This window comes from Denticeps clupeoides, unplaced genomic scaffold (assembly GCF_900700375.1).
Source record: "Denticeps clupeoides unplaced genomic scaffold, fDenClu1.1, whole genome shotgun sequence".
Classification (NCBI taxonomy): domain Eukaryota; kingdom Metazoa; phylum Chordata; class Actinopteri; order Clupeiformes; family Denticipitidae; genus Denticeps; species Denticeps clupeoides.
In genome coordinates, this window is record NW_021629926.1 from 1 (window position 1) to 18,814 (window position 18,814).

Here is an 18,814-nt window from a genome sequence, read left to right on the forward strand (position 1 = left end):
TTTAGAGCCAAAGCATCCATCCAAACGGAATTAGTGTACACACGGGTAATCAGAACAAAGTCAAATCCTTCCAGGATGGATTTTGTAGGCTTTGGAGGGGATATGTCTGGTTACATGACAATTTACTCGCTCACTTTCTATCACTGCTTGGTTCTATTCAGGGTCGCGGCTGCCGGACGCCGTGCCAGGACACCGGCACTGGGTGGGGACTCAATCAGGGCGGGGCACCATCCCACTGCAGAGCGCACACACACCGTTCACTCACACACTCACACCTACAGACAATTCAGAGATTCCAATTCAGGGTGTATGGAAGGCGGGAGGAAAGCGACGAACTCAGAGGAAGCCCTCAGCAACATGCAAAGGCCACACACAACCTCGGGCCATGTCACTAATATAGCAACTTTTACATGTTCTTATAATACAATTTATGTTAGAATGCTTTTTGCTATATTTTTTCTATAGTGAAATTGTGTGAATAAGTGAAACTTTACAGAAATAGATTTCACAAAGAAAAGAAATCTCCTAAAAAATATGCTTTATTTGCAGGAAATGCACCTTTGGGGTATTCCACAAAGCGTCACTTTTCACCTTTCTTTATTGCTTTAACAGTCCTTGAGGAAGTGATACTGTTCATTTAAGTGAAAAAAATTGGGATATCTTGATTATAATCGTGCCATAGAGGGAAATTGGTTGAGAAGTTATCCTATTTAATACCATTAATTGTTGATGTGAAAGAATCATCATTTAACATGGACACATCAATTATTAATGTAATGCCTCATTAGAGACTGATATGCAGTCAGACATATTCATTTAATATGTATATTAATAACTCTATAATAACATGAATATCTCTCATCCACAAAAAAGTGTTTGTGCTTACTAGGCAAAAAAAAATTGAGATTAAAAGGCATTTTGCATTAAACATTTTAACGTGGTCGCTGAGGAAAGCCACTCTCTGACCGCCTGGTGCATTTCTTCTATGTGCTGGTGGTGGATTCTGCAGTTCTGCTGGCTGCACCTCACACAGAGAATCATTTATATTCTGCTCTGGTGGGCAAATTCTATTAGCAGGATTTTCATCTGGCTAATGGACCTTTCTGCTTCTCTCTATTAATCTGAAACCTGGAAATCACTGAAAAAAATTAGTAATTTCTCCCAAAGATTTCCCCTTTGTGTGCTTATTAATATATAATGGCATAAATTCCCACATGCGCAGGGTGGGGCCGGTGACCCTCTCGGACAGATTCTGGCCCCTGTGCTTCTGGAGTCCCGCTGGACCTGACTCAGCATCCCCACAGACCTGCTCTATTGGCTTTCTGCGTCAAATACTTCCTGACCCAACGCAACACGATGGGCCAAAGACATGATCATGCAGTTTCCAAGGCAACCGAGGTTACTGCTGCATAACCTTCACTTCAGCTACACCTCTTAACCTCTTCACATTAAAAAACAAAGCAGTGTGAGAGTTAAAAAAAATCATTTCACTGTGCTGATCCAGAATAAGTCGAGAATAAGACCATTCATAACCAAATGTATCAAACAATTATGATTTCCAGTCGTTTCGTTTAAGGCAGACAAGCCCGGCCAAATGCAAAGGGCTTTTTTGTTGTTGTTGATGATGATGATGCAAATGAAAAGTGGCTCTTGTACTTCACTCCCCGTAAATGTACATCAATGTTGCTTTATAGGCCACGTTTGTCTTAAACATCTTATTTAGCCTAGCGACCGACCTGACAGCACAGGGTTTACTGTAGCACATGCAGATAGGTCCATTACATAAATTACATGCCTCTGTGAGCTAAGTGCTATTGATCTGATCCTGCCTGTTTTATTTTTTATTTTTTTGACTCTAGTCTTTGGATGAGAGAGTGATCCTCCAGTCAGACACTGTAGGAAATGGAGTAATAACACGCCGCTTAATGTTTCTATGAAGTATCATTTTGTCAGTAATCTAGTTCAAAATTATCTCATATCGTCTGCAATTTAGTAGCATTAAGTAGTTACAGACCCTGGCACTAGAATATATTATTCAGCATTTCATATATTCTTATTGAGTTTGATAATTTGATAATTATTGTGCTTTGGAAAATTTCTGCTAATTTTTTATGTAAAACATCTCTGAACTGACATTTCAGCAATGATGAAAGGACAGTATTTTGCTTTTGGCTTTGCTTCACCAGGTTTTGAATTAATATTAGTTAACATGACATTGTTTGGTAAAAAGATCAACACTCTGACCAGCTTGATTTATTTCATTTTGGCCATCCATTGATGATGGATTTGTTTTCAATGAAGGTGATTGCTGGTCGAGGTCAATAAGTTCTATAAGATGAATAAGGTCATTAATATTCTTCTTTTTGTGCTTGCTGATGTTAATTGGAATATTATTCCTGTTATTATTAATACTATTACACGTATTACATCAAGACTCTTCACCAGGTTCGATTCTATGGGTGGAATGAGCTTCCACTATATGTTAGATCAGCTTGCGTCTTAAAATGCAAGATAAGAACCTTCCGTTTTAGAAAATACTTACATTAAAAAGATTCTTGTGCATATTTATTGAGATATTAAGCTAATGATGTTCTATGACTGACTTTTTAAAGTGCTTATGTGGGTGGTAGTAGCCTTGTGGGTAACACACACGCCTATGAACCAGAAGACCCAGGTTCAAATCCCACTTACTACCCCTGAGTAAGACTCATAAGCCTAAATTGCTCCAGGGGGGACTGTCCCTGTAACTACTGATTGTAAATTGCTCTGGATTGGGGCGTCTGATAAATGCTGTAAATGCTGCGAATTTAAATATTACACATTGATATTATACGACATATTAATGCGTGCTCTCGTGCATGTCGTCAACTGAACCGTCTCCGTTGCGATTGTTTCGTGGTTTGGTTATGGTGTTAAATGCATCGCCCCCCCCCCCCGCACACTGCTGTCTCCACACGGGTTAACGGTCCCTGCTGCCTCATCGATTGCTGGGCTGCGGGTATAAATAGAGCCGGGACCACCACGCCTTGTCTGTCCGCACCGCTGCTCCCCACCTCCTCCGAGAACATCGCCCTGCCGCGTAGGCTACGATGGAGACGATAGGGGACCTGTCCCGCAGGAGACTCTTCGGCGCTCAGACGCGCTCGTCCCACAGCAGCACCGCCAGGTCCCACTCCTGGAGCCAGAAGAAGCCCGGCGCCGCGACGTTCTCCCACAAAAGGACCACCAGCGTGCCGCTGAGCAGAGCCCACCCCGCCTCCCCGGACAGCCTGGAGCTCTCCGGCGCGCTTAGCGGCGCGCAGGCGCGGGCGAGCGAGAAGGAGCAGCTGCAGGGGCTGAACGACCGCTTCGCCAACTACATCGACAAAGTGCGCTTTCTGGAAGAGCAGAACAAGAGCCTGGAGGCCGAGATCCAAGCCCTGCGCCAGAAAAAGTTCTCCCAGTCCCAGTTCACCGATGCGTACAGCAAGGAGATGGAGGAGCTGCGCGCCGCGCGCTGGAGCAGCTGCACATGGAGAAGGCGCAGATCGTCCTGGACGCGGACAACGTCGAGGACGACATCCACCGGCTGCAGGACCGGTTCGAGCACGAGGCGCGCCTCCGGGAGCAGACCGAGGCCGGCATCCGCGAGATGAGGAAGGAGAGAGACGACTCGGCCCTGGTCAAGATGGACCTGGAGAAGAAGATCCAGGCCCTGCTGGACGAGGTGGACTTCCTGCGCAACAACCACGAGGAGGAGGTTGGCGAGCTCCTGGCGCAGATGCAGGCCGCGCAGGTGACCGTGGAGCGGAGGGACGCGCAGAAGACCGACATCACCGCCGCGCTGCGCGACATCCGCGCCCAGCTGGACGGCCTCTCCACGCAGAACCTGCAGCAGGCGGAGGAGGTGTTCAAGTGCAGCTACGCCAGGCTGAGCGAGGCGGCGGACCAGAACAGGGACGCGATCCGGACCATCCGCGACGAGATCGGCGACCACCGCCGCCAGCTGCAGGCCAAGAGCGTGGAGCTGGAGGCGCTGCGGGGCACCAAGGAGTCCCTGGAGAGGCAGCTGCACGACATCGAGGACCGACACAGCAACGACCTCGGCAGCTACCAGGTGAGCTTGTAACCCAGTCGACATTTTCACCGAATAACATGAATAATGCATTTTCTATTTAGTGTTGGGACATATCTCGACCAACTGCTGCATGCTTCTGCTTGTGTCTGCAGGAGATGATTCACCAGCTGGAGAATGAGTTGAAGGGGATGAAATGGGAGATGGCCCGTCACCTCAGGGAGTATCAGGATCTTCTGAATGTCAAGATGGCTCTGGATGCAGAAATTGCTGCCTACAGGTTCTTTTTCAGTTGTTGATAGACTCTGAAATTACAATTGGTAGATAATGATAGTTGATTTTTGTTTTTTATTTTTTTTAATGTCCAGGAAACTTCTGGAAGGCGAAGAGACTCGCTTCACGGATGCCTTGCCGAGCCCCTCCTTCCCCTACCAGCATCCTGTTCCTTCATCTAAAGCACCAAAGGCAAAGGCGGTCAGGGCCCCAAAAGCAAAGTCCGAAATTGATGAAGATCTGGCTGCCGTTGCAGAGGAACTGTCTGGCAACGTCGCTGAGGAAGAGGAGACCATAGAGGAGGGGATTGTCTCCTCAACTCAGGCCAAAATGAGTGGAAGTCCTCCTGAGGATGAAGAGGAAGGTGACAAAGGGGAGAAAGAAGAGGAGGAAGAGGAGAAAGAAACAGAAGAGGGTGCAGAGGAGGAGGAGGCAGGCGCAGAAGAGGATGAACAAGAGGAGGATAATGAGGAGGGAGGAGAGGAAGAGGAGGGAGAAGGACAGGAAGAGGAAGAGATTGAGGAGACAGAACTGTCCAGCTCTAAAGCTCCAAAAACTGAGAGTGAAGCCAAGGATGAAGAAGATGGCAGCACTAAAATGGAGGAAGCTGATGCCAAAGGAGAGGAGGAACAAGTAGATGAGAAGGAAAAGGCTGAAGTTGAGGATGCAGAGGAGGAAGCAGGGTCCGATAAGGGATCTAAAGACGAAGAAGAAGAAACAGAGACGGGTGACGAGAAGAAGGATGAAGGTAAAGAAAAGAAGAGTGACTCAGAGGGTGAGGAGGACAAGAAAAGTGACAAAGACCCAAAAGATGACGCTAAGGAGAAAAAGCAAAAGAGCACAGAAGCCTCACCCACAAAGGCCGACAAGGACAAAGGTTCCAAGGACAAGAAGGAGGAAGAAAAGGAAGCCAAGGAAGATGTTGCGACCAATGGAGTTGAGAAGAGTTCCAGCAAGGATGAAGTTGTCCTTACAAGGACAGTGGAGACCATAACCAATGGAGAGAAGACTGTCACCAAGTCTGTCACCGTCACAAAGACCAAAGCAGGCGAGGAGAAAACAGAAACAACAGTGACCTCAAAGAAAGTGGAAGCCGTTCCCCCACAAGCAACAAAGTAAATCAAGTTTAGGTGAAGAATGATGGCAGGTGCTCATTATAATTTAGTATATTAAAAAACAGACTTTTGCATGTAAATGTTCAGAGGGGGAAGAAGGAGCGTATCTCAGATACTTGGGTGAAAGCAAACTTGCATGCAGCCAAGCAATGAAGGATCTTGCCAAGCGATTTGTGTAGTTGGAACAGAGCGTGGGTGAAGTGACAAAGTGGAATGCATGAAACAATAAAATGAACTTTTTTTTCTCCTCCAAATAGATGTGTGACTGTGGATGGAGAGAGTGAACATGTTTCTTTAAACTGGGGTCCTAAAGGTGCTAACCTAAACAATTCCGTTAATCATGCAATGCTGCACAGCTTTTTGCCTTAAAAGTGATTGTTAACCAATGGACGTTCAGAACAATTCCAGCAACTGAACACCTTACTCTTGATAGTGTGGGAGTACTCTGTTTGATGAACAAAAGCACTGCAGTTTGCCACAAAAACGCCAATTAGCAATACCATTGCCTCAATAAAAGCAATACAAATCGTTTTAGTGTACTGTACTTTCTGTTTGCTGCCATTTGTCCAACCAAATAACAGTAAAATCATGAGTTCTAAGTTCTCTTTATGGTCTTAAAAATTGCAGCCATGCCAAAAGGTTGCTGCATTCTAGATCACATATTATTTAACTAGCGCTGATATGAGGTTTTACAGGACTGAGCCAAACATTTTATTTAATTGGCCAAGGCTTTAAAGCTAAGGGCTAGAAGTATATTTACAGCATTTATCAGACGCCCTTATATAGAGCGACTTACAATCAGAAGTTACAGGGACAGTCCCCCTGAAGCAACTTAGGGTTAAGTGTCTTGCTCAGGGACACAATGGAAGTAAGTAGGATTTGAACCTGGGTCTTTTGGTCCATTGGCAAGTGTGCTACCCACTAAGCTACTACCACCCATAATATTCACCCACAATATTCACATCTACAGCCATACTTTACATTTTCAGTCAAGCAATTCATAAAGTAATATGTTACTGTATGTACCAGGAAACATAATAATATAATTATTAATATGTATTTAAGATAAATAATATATAAAATATATATAACACATTTGTGCAACAGATACAAGCCTCCCTTAGACCTACTACCATTGTGTCCCTGTCAAAGGGTTTCATCCCTGTAACTACTGATTGTAAGTAATTCTGGATAGGAACATCTACTAAATGGCAGAAATGTAAATGTAAATTTAATTGATACACATGCTAATATGCTAAAGTACCATCCCCACACACTGCTCCCCGGGCGCCTGTCACGGCTGCCCGCTGCTCACCAAGGGTGATGGTTAAATACAGAGGACACATTTCGTTGTGTCACGGTGTGCGTGTGCGTGTTGCAGTGTTTTACAATGACAATCGCTTCGCAACCAATAGATTTGATCATTTTGCTATTGCTTGCTAATGCCAATTTATATAGATTAACAAGCTAGCTGGTGATCAGGTAATGGTACAATTGTTTTCAGATTTATAATATGGACCTACATAGACAAAGGTTTAGTCAAATAATGTCATCTTACATACATGGTCTAGACACATTAATTGTCATAAGAACATTATGTTTTGTAACAACTGTTTCTTAATTACTCTTGAAATAAGGGGGGGTTCTCTTATTTTCAGGGTCATCTCATATGTGCCATACGGTAATTTGCCTTTATTTCATCGGATAGAAGGTTAATGAAATAGGCAAGCATTAACATGCTGTAGCTGTTTTGCTGTCCTTCAGAAGACACACAGCGCAGTCTCCATAGGTGAGTGCCTACATATGCGGGAGAATATTGTGCCGCATCTCTGAAAGTGCCTGCATATGAGTATTGTGCAACAGTTGCACTACTGAAATTGATTTTGGAGTGGCTGCGGTTTCCATCGAGTCAGCGGACGAACGTTTCACTTTGTCCTCACTGGTACGACTGCTTGTGGTGATGTAAGCACCTTCAGAAAACTGCAGAAACCAATATTCGACCACTGCATGAAAAATTTAGCGTTTTTCAGGCACGTGGGACCAGGTGGAATTACGTCCCATGGTCAAAAAAAGGCCATGAACCCACATCTTGCCGAGTTTAATGTAAGACATTTTTAAAAAAGCTTTTTTGGCCATAAAGCTTAGATTGGGTCGAAGGGAGGTGAGCCATTAACCTGCAGCCCCCGTACTGGCAGAGATTCTGTTCCACTCAGAGATATTAATGTTTGCCTTCATTTGCTTGACCTGCAGATACATTTTTGTGACTTTTACAATATAAGAGGTTAATGGAACAGGATGTCTTATATCACTGCCAGTATCGTGGCTAATGTTCTATTGCATGACTTCAGAATCGATACACCTGCAAAGGAGAATGTAGAGATGTTGCTCTTTCAAGGTGCTTTATAGGAGTGAAGTCTTGTGAAATCCCTTTGTTTGGATTTTACTGGTTGCTGCAACTCGTCTATGTAGCCGATCTTCCTCCTCAGGCCATTCATCAGCAGCAAGACCAGTCGACAGCAGCATTTACCTACACTGAGTGCAGCAGCTAAGTGCTCTCCATTGATCAAAGCTGTCATGAATCAATGATCCAGGGCAGCGGCTTCAGACCTAGATGTTACCCGCCAGTCTGAGGTAGGAGAACTGCTGATAAGAACAATATCTCTCTTCTTGTCGCAATCAAAATTCAGCTTTCAACTGGACAAGTCAATGACAGGACAGTGAAGCAGAACAAATCTTTATTTTTAATCATCACAGATCCCCCCGAGAGGGTTCTGTCTAAGGCATTTTCATTCACATAGTAAGCACACTTGTGTTCGTCTCATAGGCAGGTTGTGGTTTCTGACTGGCTAGCAGGCTACACGGTCTTCATACGTGGACTAAATAAAAACTTGTGGCCACCAGGGGCTCATTGCAAAGCACACATCAAAGCCATTTCACCATGCACACCCCAGCATTGTTATAACAGAGCAGTATGTTGGAGAATTGAACCGGGCATATTGAAAGACTGAGACGGAGCACCATGGCAGAGAGGCTGATATGTGTGGATGCTGCTGTAATGTGTGTTTCATTCATTTTCTTTTTCTTTTTTTTTTTCACTTTTTAAATCGACTAGCACCTGGGATGGGGTTCCAAATTCTTGGCCTTTTTATTTCTTCTTTGGCTTGTCTTCTGCCCCTTACTTTCTTTCTCCTCTCCGCCGTCTTCCTTTGCTCCCTCTTCGTCCCCCCTTCTTCCTCTGCGGCTGTGTCTCCCTCCTTCTCTCCTTCTTCTCCCTCCTGAGACCCACCCTCATCTCCTTCCTCTGCATCTTTGCCCTCCTCTTCTTCACCCGCCTTGTTGTCTCCTTCCTCTTCTTCAGCTTCTGCTGTTGATGAAGAAGGAAAAGTTAAAAAGGTATAAAAATTATTTTATCTATGGATTCCTATCAATTATGCAAATATTATATTCATATTTGTATCGGTTATTAACAATATTTTCATTGCAAGAAAGTAACTACAGTACATTCATCCACCACTGACCTTCACCACCTTCTTCTTCTGCCTCCTCTTCATCACCTTTCTCTTCTTCTTCTTCACCTTCTCCCTCTTCCTCACCTTCCCCTTCTTCCCCACCTTCTGCTTCTTCTCCAGCCTCTTCTTCGGCCTCCTTTTCCTCCTCCTCTTCTTCCTCCTCTTCCTTTGGAGGGCTTGCTTCAGCTTGCTGAGACTGGCTGGCCATCACCACCTCATCGACGGAGAAGGACGAGCTAAGGAGCCGTGTGCCCAGGCAGGTAAGGGGCGCCAGAGGTCAGGCTGGACTGCACAGAGAAAACGGGGCGTCCGAAAGAGGGGCTGGCCGAGATTGTGTGGGAGAAGACACTGGACATTCCCTCCCCTACTCCTCCAACATTGAAGCGGGTCTCCTCACCTTCTAGAAGCTTCCTGAAAAATGTCCAAATATAAAAAGAAACAACACATTACAGTAGTAAGAAGTAATGAGAAGACAATAAATGGTCTACTGCATTGTTTGCTGGAACGCTGACCTGTATGCTGCAATCTCAATGTCGAGCGCCATTTTGACGTTCAGAAGGTCCTGATATTCTTTCAGGTAACGTGCCATTTCATTCTTGATTGATCTCAAATCGTCCTCCAACTGGCCAATGGTGTCCTGTTCAGGGAGATAATCAAATGATTTTATTCTTTATTCTGTCCTAAAGTTCTCCGTTTTATTTATTGATTTGTTTTATTCCTGACTGTTCGATATGAAGGCAATTACTGGTCATTTTGGTCCAGCACTGTCACGGTCACTGACATGTAGAGCGGCAACCTCAGAACTCTGCTTCTCTTCCACTTCTTGCAGTTGCCTCTCAAGAGCCTGAACCAGACCCTGGCAGGCCTCGATCTCCAGGTCTCGAGCTTTGAGGAGGCGCCTGAACTCCCCTGCTTCGTCTTTAGCGACGCGCACGTCGTCCGAGTGCCGGGCCGTGGTCTCCGCCATGGCGCTGACCTTGCACGGAACCATTCCTGTCTCTTTCCTCCGCGACTGCAGGTTCTGCTGTGCCAGGCGCTCGTACTGGGAGCGGATGTCCCGCAGGGCGGCTGACAGGTCGGGTTTGGTGACCTCCATCTCCACGGACACCTGGGCGCTGTACTGCACCTGAACCTGCAACTCGGCGATCTCCCCCTCGTGGAGCCTCTTCAGGAAGGCCAGCTCGTCCAGGAGGAGGTCCACCCTCTTCTCCTCCTCCGCCCGGGCCAGCGCGGCCCTCGTCCGCCCCCTTCCTGGCCTCGGCCAGCCGTCCCTCGGCGTCCATACCTGCCCTGGACCTCCTCTTCGTAGCGGCTCTCCAAGCGCCCTCAGCGCCATCCTCCAGCTGCTCCCGCCGGTTTCTGGGCGGCCTGCCTCTGGTTCGCGGGCGTCCTCCACGGCGGCCTGCAGCTCGCGCACCTCCTGCTCGTACAGCCCCTTGAGCCGGGACGGCTCTCCGTGCCTCTGCCTGAGCAGCAGCAGCTCGGTCTCCAGGGCGCGGTTCTGCAGCTCCAGGGTGGTGCACCACGCGCTCGATGAAGCCGGCGAAAGCGGTCGTTCAGTCCCCGCAGCTGGGCCTTCTCTCCTGCGTGCGCACCGCCTTGTACTCGGAACCTTCACCTGCGCCGCCTGGCTCAGGTCCAGCTCGTGCCGCGGCGGCGGCGGACAGAGTGGAGGAGAAGCCCCGGGAGACGCCGCGGGACAGCGGGTGGGAGGACGCCGGCGGCGCAGAGTAAGAGGAGTAGACGACTCGGGACCGGGGGGCGTCGAATCCGTAGCTAGCTCCGCGCTGGCACTCTCCTCCGGTGGGAGGAGGGGTAGAACGGGTCGTAGCTGATGGAGCTCATGGCTTTCAGGCGGGCAGACAAGTTGGACTTGTTGGATGGTTCCGCTGAGTGGACTCCTGTGAAAACGCATCTGCATCGCCGCTGCTTATATACAGCCGGCGGAGACTCTGACGTGAGCAGTTTTCTCTGACAGGATCATTAACATCTCCGCCAATCTGGTGTAAGCTTACATCAGGGCGGTCAAGAGAGGCGGTCGAGAGAAAGAGAAAGGGATGGGAGGGGTCGGAACGGGAGGGAGGTCAGTCAGGACAAACAAATTAAGATTTCACATCGATGGAAAGCGTCATTATGGGGCGCTTTTTTTCTTCTTCTTTTTTTTACCCCCTCACTCCACCACTACAGTGTCTCATTGGGAGCAATCCAGAAACATTTTTGCCAGACATTTAGATCCTGTAATGTTACCTCAGCCACTGCTGGGGTGTTTCGGCACAGAGGCACTGCGGAGGCAGAGCAGACAGCTTGCAGCGATGCGGCGAGGGGCTGCTAACGCGCCACAGTAATACTTCTGACTCACACAGGACCGGGCTGCAAACGCTGCAATCACCATGGGGCTCGCTGGTTGATGCAGCGTTTATATTTACATCTGAAATGATTCATTAGGAAATTGTTATTAACAGAAAATAACGTTGTTTGCAACGTTAGTTGATTTGGCATCAGTGAATTAATTTTGGGATATTTTCTTTTTTGGGATATGCATCCTATTGTACTAGAGCATCAGTATCAGTAGTTATTCAAATATTACCCAAAAAAGAATTCACATTCTAAAAATGTCCAACATTTGAAAAATAAATTTACATTTCTACGTTCAGTAAATGAGGCTGAATTGTTCCTTTTATTAAGCTATGAAAACAGATTACTTCACTCACTCACTCAGTATTCTCTACTGCTTAATCCATAACAGGACTGCAGGTGCCAGAGCCCATCCTGGGTTACTGGGCGGAGAGCGGGGACCCACCCTGGGCAGGACGCCAGCCCACCAAAGACAAGAAATACTTGCACTTCTCAGATTCCATATCCCATTTAAATAAATGAACTGAAGTTCATGTATAATACATTTCTATTACATTTATGGAATTGAACCTGTGACCTAGGTTCAGAGGAGAGTGTGTTACATACCCTGTAATATTAACATCGACTTCACTACAAAAAGTATGCATTTACACTGTACTTCCTAATCTTAATAGAATTCAGAGTTTCAACAACATACTGAAATATGTCATTGTGATGGGCTGGAGCAAACCGGATTAGGACTAAGCGTTTATGGTAAATGAGGGAGTGAGAGTAAATCATTGCAAGCGACCATGTTTTATTTATACAAATCATCTTGCACAACAAAAATTAGACTTTCCCATTGTAATATGTTTATTTCAGTCAACATTAAAAGTCAAGTTTAAGTCACTTAGGGAAAAAAAATGGAGAACAGCAAATACGTTACATTATTCTCTCACAAAATCTGCTGGTATCAATAATTTTAACTTATTATAACTCACAGTGACTGTTAATATCCAGAGACTATCCTACATGTATGTACAGTCACAAAACTACACAGACCTAGGCAAAACATCAAGGTACAATAACGTGTCTTCAGTCATGGTCATTTGACAGGCATCAAGCCAGACACAGGCAGCCGGCTCGATGCAATCAAGTGCAAGTAAGTAGGCGGTAAAACCATGGACTAGCTGGGCGATGTGATGTCCAGTGGCTGATTAAAAGCCGTAAAAGCGAGCATTATTACAAGTAATAGTATAGATGAGAGAATGTTCGGTGTGATCCACTTAAATTAGCATCGCCGAACAGCACAATTGACATCAAATTATCAAAAAACACTTAAATCTGTGTTTGAAAAATGCCAAGAGTAAGCAAAACTCCTATTGTCTGTTTAATTTTAAGGCACAAATCATTAGTTCTTTTCTTGATTGACTAACAGAAAATAATTCTATACATATTGATATACATGTGTACACATATGGCATTTTACACCCAATAATTACTGAAAAGGCATTTTGTCCCATTCTCACACAGATATTTCAGATCACAATATCAACATTAAATATCCCAGAAGTGCAATGCAAGTGTGGCAGTGAAAATAAACGGTATTCTGGAGATCTGGTAAACACAAGTAAATTGTACAGAATAAACTGTTTTGAGGCATCTTTATGTTAGCACTACACCTACGGTGCTACAGATACTGGACCTAGGACAACGGTGCAGAATTCTGAGAGCCCATTGACAGGATGGCTAGTTGCTAATTAGCGCAGGGTGCGGTTGGGCTTGCAGCAGTCCCATCCTGGCCTGCTGAGCAGTTTCTGCTCCGGAAGCAGGTACTCCTTCAACCTGTCAGGTAAGGGCAGGGCCCTGACTTTGTCCTCCAGGGGCCACGGCTGGAGGCAGTGACGGATGAAGGCCCTGCAGAGGCAGCGCAGGGGAAGGGGCTGCGCCTCCTGATCCTTCAGACGGCTGTGGAGGTCTTGCAAGACCTGGGCGTGAGGGTCCTGGCCTACCAGGGGAAGCTCGATATTTGAGGAGAGAGAAGGTAGGACGGGGCAGCAGACCAGCGCCAGATCCAGCAGCACCTCAGCTTTGGCCAAGAGGTCGGCCACCCCTGTTGCATCCAAGTTCTCTTTCAGGACTGATGCCAGTCGACCAAAAATCAACCGGTGTCCCGTCCAGCAGGACACTCCATGACGAGTGCAGAAGAAGGAGGCTCCCCTCTGGAGAACCAGGCAAGCCAAAGGAAAGAGGAGGTCGAAGTGCTCCAGACAAGTCTGAGTGAGGGAAGGCTCGCCCTCCTCCTCCTCCTCCTCCTCCACCTCGGCTCCTGCTGCCAGGCAGCAGCTGGGGTCGGCCCCGTGGGTCAGCAGCAGCTGTGCGGCGCGCACGCAGAACTGACCGATCTCGGCGGCGTCCTCTGGGCTGCCGTCAAGGGCCTCCTTCACCAGAAACACCAGCAAGGACATGGCGGTCTCGCCATCGTGCGTGGACGCGAATATGTCGGCACCTCCCGGGGGACAGAAGCCACAGATTAAACTACAGGGTGGGCCATTTATATGGACACACCTTAATAAAATGGGAATGGTTGGTGATATTAACTTCCTGTTTGTGGCACATTAGTATATGTGAGGGGGCAAACTTTTCAAGATGGGTGGTGACCATAGTGGCCATTTTGAAGTCGGCCACTTGGATCAAACTTTTGTTTTTTCAATAGGAAGAGGGTCATGTGACACATCAAACTTTTTCTTTCATGAGTTATTTACAAGTTTTTGACCACTTATAAAATGTGTTCAATGTCACCAACCATTCCCATTTTATTAAGGCGTATCCATATGAATGGCCCACCCTGTAGAAACAAACACCGGCCATTTCAAATTGTATAGAGAGTGGGGCGGCGCATACCTCTTTCCAGAAGAAGCTGAATGTTGTCTGTGTTGTTAACTATGAGCCCGTCACTGCTGGCCAGAGCGTGGAGCAAAGCGGTTTTACCTTTGGCAGAGAATAACAATGAGAGAATAATACAATTGCTGCAGTCACGATCATGGCGCGATCAACGTTTTAACCGTTACTCTACCATTCCGGTCTTTGGCATTGACGTCGGCTCCCAAATCTAAAAGTGTACGCAGGCAGGGCAGTCGCTCAGCCTCTTCACTGGCAAGGTCCAAAGGACTACTCTCATGGATCTGCAACAGAAGGAAAATGCGTTAGACACATGACAGCAGTTACATGACAATTTGTACTCAATTCGTGCGAACCTACTCTGTCTCGTTTATCAATGTCTGCTCCGTGTTCAACCAGCAGCCGTATCATATTTGGTCTGTTTCTTAGCACAGCAATGTGAAGTGCATTGTAATAAGAGACAGGATCTAGATAGGAAAGAAGGAAAAGTCTAGACCACCAGTGCCAGAAGCAACAAAGTCAATACGTCTCCGTTTAGGTCATTTCAGAGCATCTGCATTAATAATAAAGTTGTATTGCGCCGGCTGGGAAGGCATTGAAATACTGCGTCCACTATGAGCAGCTCAACCCGTGGGCTCACCTTCAAAGTCCACTTCTGCCCCGTTGCGCAGAAGCACCTTAGCTGCGGTGAGATTCCCCCGCTCGGCCACTTTAAAGAGGGCACAGCTGATGCCCTTCACAAACACTGCCGACTGACACTCCCTGTCCAGCAGATCCTGCAGGGACCTGCACACCTCATCTTCACCAGCTGGCCTGTTCATTCACAAAACAGCAGCATTCAACTGGCATTAACTGTGGACCGATCTCTTGACAAGATTATCTCCAATGCGGCCAACTCACTGCTCATCTTCACTTTCCCCTTCCAGACCCACGAGACACATCACTTCATCCACAAGAGGCTGGTACTCGTAGACAATCCGCCTAAAGCCATGTAAGAAGGGCATGCTCGTGGATCTCTGCACAGCCAACTCTTCACGCTGCAAAGGGAACAAGGTGACCCAACATGAGGCCACTGGTTTTATTTCAGAAAGCCTCCAGGAGAATTTATTATGTCAGCCCAAATTGATCATTAGATTATATAAACAGATGGAAACTGACAAATTGGAAGATGGAAAGCCTGAAATCATGCTCTACACTATTTCCTCCGGGGGGCAGATATGAGAGATGATGAAATAAAAATAACTGTTGTTGTCCCCAAGTCGTACGATTTACGTGACATCATCATGTATACATCGGCGGGGCGGGGCTACGTGAACCGCGTACAGAACATCTGTCGGCCCACGGAGCGTTACCGAGACAAAAAGCCCGCGCTCCGCTAGAGTGGAGCAGTGCGGCGTGGAGAACGACAACAACAACACCAACTCACCCAGTGCAGGACCGGAAGTAAACGCTTCCACGTCGCTCCTCCTTCTCCTTCTTCTTCTTCTTCTTCTCCTTCTTCCCCTGCTCCGGCGCCCTCTGCAGCCAACAGCGACGCGGCCGACCACTCCGGGAGTGCAGCTGCTGCGCAACGATTAATATTTAATCAGTTTTTCAAAGGAACCCCACCTACGACAACATTATGGACAAAATAACAATGCTATTACAATTCAGAATGCTACTTCTACTACTGCTAAAAGTAACATAAATTATATTGTCAACAACAAAAATACAATCAGATTTATTATTACTATTTCAATAAAAAAAAAAGATTTTGTGTTTTTTCTTCTTTTTAATTTTAATTTTAATGACTGTTTTATGTCCCACGTCTGAACGTCCAGGCCAGGCTCGCCGCTCTCCGTGTGAACGCTAGGTGGAGCCAAAGAGCGTATTTTTATGTATATTTCTGGAGCCACACAGTTTAATGGTCTAAACTATATAAACCAGTATACAGTATATAATACATAGTATAGACAATAATAGCATTATATTGATCGTAATATGTGTTTTTCTCTTGGGCAGAATTGCCTGTCCACCATTCTTACTTTCACCTTTTTTATGTATGCTAGTCAATCTCTTAGAACAACCAAGTCATGAAGTGGTCTTTTATAACAACTCATCCATCAGACAAAGCACAACAAGAAGCTTTTCTTTGTGAATAGATTTCTGGAGTGACCAGCTGGGGGTGCTCAACAAAGCAAGATTTTTCATCCCATTGTTCTTCAGTTTGGACATTGTGAGTTAGTTAGAAAAGAGTGTGGAAGGAGTCAATCACCAGACCTAGAGAAATACGATATATGTCACGATACACACTAGAATCCAGGGTCAGTGCTGGTTAGCGCTTCGTGTTAGTAGTGGGGAGCACTAGGGGGGGAGATGCCGGTGCTGTGCCCCCTCGTCCTCCGACGCGCAGCGCGACGTGCGCTCCGCAGGACGCGCATGCGCACTGCGCCCCAGCCGCGCCGTGCGCCTGCTGCTTTAAACCCCGCCGAGCAGCCCGGCCGCCCACCGGAGCGGCTCCAGACCCTCCCTTTCCTGCAAGCGGCTCTCCGGAGCCGCCACACCGGGAGCGCGAATCGCGGCGTCGGCCCGGAGGACACGGCGAAGCGCGGAGGTAAATGGCGATGTAGCGGCGCCGCCGAGAGCCGCCGGAGAGCTTCATCCATGAGGAGACACTTTCAAGTAGGTTGCGGGTTCGTCCCCATCTGGGCGACGTTACTGCTCAGGGGAGAAAAAGTGTTTGGTTAAAGTTGATCTAGGCTTTCTTCTGTCGAGAGGTTCCTCTTGGACCATCGATGAGATCTTGGCGCGTACAGAAATCTCAAGTATTTGTGGAGCAGATGCGCTAATACAAAAATTAAAATACATTTTATTGTTCAAAAGGATGATCCATAATATTCTTCGCTGGAAAGATTAAGGATACGTTGTTCTGTTTTATTTGACTCATATAAAAGAATAAAAAAACGCAAACATGGTGGAGTCTTTGGGCTTCGTGGAAGCCTGGAAAGCCCAGTTCCCAGACTCAGAACCCCCTGTCATGGAGTTAAACTCAGTCAGGGACATTGAGCAGGAGCTGGAGCGATGCAAAAACTCCATCCGGAAGCTGGAGATGGAGGTGAACAAGGAGCGCTTCAGGATGATCTACTTGCAGACGCTCCTGGCGAAGGAGAAGAAGAGCTATGACCGCCAGCGGTGGGGGTTTAAAGGGTCGTCCCGGATTGAGGAAAGCCAGCATCCAGACACAGACCCTCAGTCTGTAGAGAACATGGGCACAGCAGATAAAATCCAGTCCAGGCAGTCCGGAAACAGAGGCCCGTTCCCTGACTATGGCGGTCCGCGTTTGCAGAATTCCGTGGAGGCTTTGGATGCAGACAGACCGAAGCAGAGACCGGTGGAGGTGGATGGGGTGTCTCTGTCCAAACCAAAGAGCACGAGATCCTCACGTAGGCCCATACCTGCCCCAGTTCGCGCCTCTCAAGAACCGGAGCTGCTTCAGGACTCTTCTCCGAAGCAGAGGAGTCTGGGAGTGGCGGCTCTGAGATCCAACTTTGAGCAGCTCAAGAGGGCCAACTCACAGACGGCTGATGGGAGAGCAGGAACGGACCGACCCTTCTATGTGAACATGGAGTACCATCATGAGAAGGGGCTGGTGAAGGTCAACGACAGGGAGGTATCAGATAAGATCAGCACCTTGGGGAGCCAGGCCATGCAGATGGAACGTAAACGATCCATGCATTCTGTACCGGGCAACCTGTCGAGGGCCACGGGGGAGGTCAGAAGACCCGTGCCCAGGGGAAGGTCCACAGAGGGGAACGGCAGCTTTGACCGGGAATATGAGGATGCTGAACTCAACCCGCAGTTTCTCAAAGACAACATCATTCCGCTTAACGGAGGGAAGCCCGAGCCACAGAAGCAGCCTCCTCAGCAGAGCTGGCCTCAGTCAGACTGCCAGCCTTACACCACGGTCTACGTCGGTGGCCTCATGGGAGACGGTGAGGACATGCACCTGACGTGGCCGAGGCGCTCCTATTCCCCCAGGAGCTTCGAGGACGGCTACACGCCAGACTGCAGCTCCAACGAGAACCTGACGTCCAGCGAAGAGGACTTCTCCTCCAGCCAGTCCAGCCACGTGTCTCCAAGCCCCACCACGTACAGGATGTTCAGGGAGAAGAGCCGGTCCCCCTCGCAGAACTCCCAGCAGTCGTTCGAAAGCAACAGCCCCCCCACGCCGCAGTCCCAAAAACGTCTCAAGCAGCAGGTGGTCCTGTCTGAAGCGGCCATCATGGGCATGCGCAAAGCTGGCCCGGCTTGGCCCAGCGATGGAAACTCCACTACATCCAGCCGGACGTCACATGACAACAGTTTCCATGGAGATCTGGGTAAGTCATTTACCTTTGTCCATTTACATTTACATTTACAGCATTTATCAGACGCCCTTATCCAGAGCGACTTACAATCAGTAGTTACAGGGACAGTCCCCCCCTGGAGCAAATTAGGGTTAAGTGTCTTGCTCAGGGACACAATGGTAGTAAGTGGGATTCGAACCCGGGTCTTCTGGTTCATAGGCAAGTGTGTTACCCACTAGGCTACTACCACCCTGTCCACGTGTTACCTTTTTGTAGGTCCGTGGCTTTTACAAGTACGGTTAA

The 18,814-nt window shown here is 47.6% G+C and overlaps 2 protein-coding genes and 2 pseudogenes across 2 annotated transcripts; 2 read left to right on the forward strand and 2 right to left on the reverse strand.

The window, feature by feature from the left end:
• Window positions 1-2,996: 2,996 nt before the first annotated feature.
• On the forward strand, window positions 2,997-5,877 carry LOC114777478 (neurofilament medium polypeptide-like). The gene is given in 4 exon segments (XM_028966984.1): window positions 2,997-3,491; window positions 3,494-4,096; window positions 4,210-4,334; window positions 4,423-5,877. Coding segments are annotated over 4 exon segments (2,154 nt in total). The 5' UTR covers window positions 2,997-3,089; the 3' UTR covers window positions 5,447-5,877.
• Window positions 5,878-7,786: 1,909 nt separating this feature from the next.
• On the reverse strand, window positions 7,787-10,796 carry LOC114777477 (neurofilament light polypeptide-like; annotated as a pseudogene).
• A 1,847-nt stretch (window positions 10,797-12,643) lies between these two features.
• Window positions 12,644-15,678, reverse strand: LOC114777479 (ankyrin repeat and SOCS box protein 6-like). The gene is made up of 7 exons (XM_028966985.1): window positions 15,613-15,678; window positions 15,087-15,223; window positions 14,827-14,999; window positions 14,547-14,653; window positions 14,362-14,470; window positions 14,190-14,276; window positions 12,644-13,794 (listed from the first exon to the last, which is right to left on the reverse strand). The coding sequence occupies exons 2-7, from the start codon at window positions 15,188-15,190 to the stop codon at window positions 13,046-13,048; spliced, it is 1,329 nt and encodes a 442-aa protein (XP_028822818.1). The 5' UTR covers window positions 15,191-15,223; window positions 15,613-15,678; the 3' UTR covers window positions 12,644-13,045.
• Window positions 15,679-16,535: 857 nt separating this feature from the next.
• Window positions 16,536-18,544, forward strand: LOC114777480 (breakpoint cluster region protein pseudogene; annotated as a pseudogene).
• Window positions 18,545-18,814: the final 270 nt, after the last annotated feature.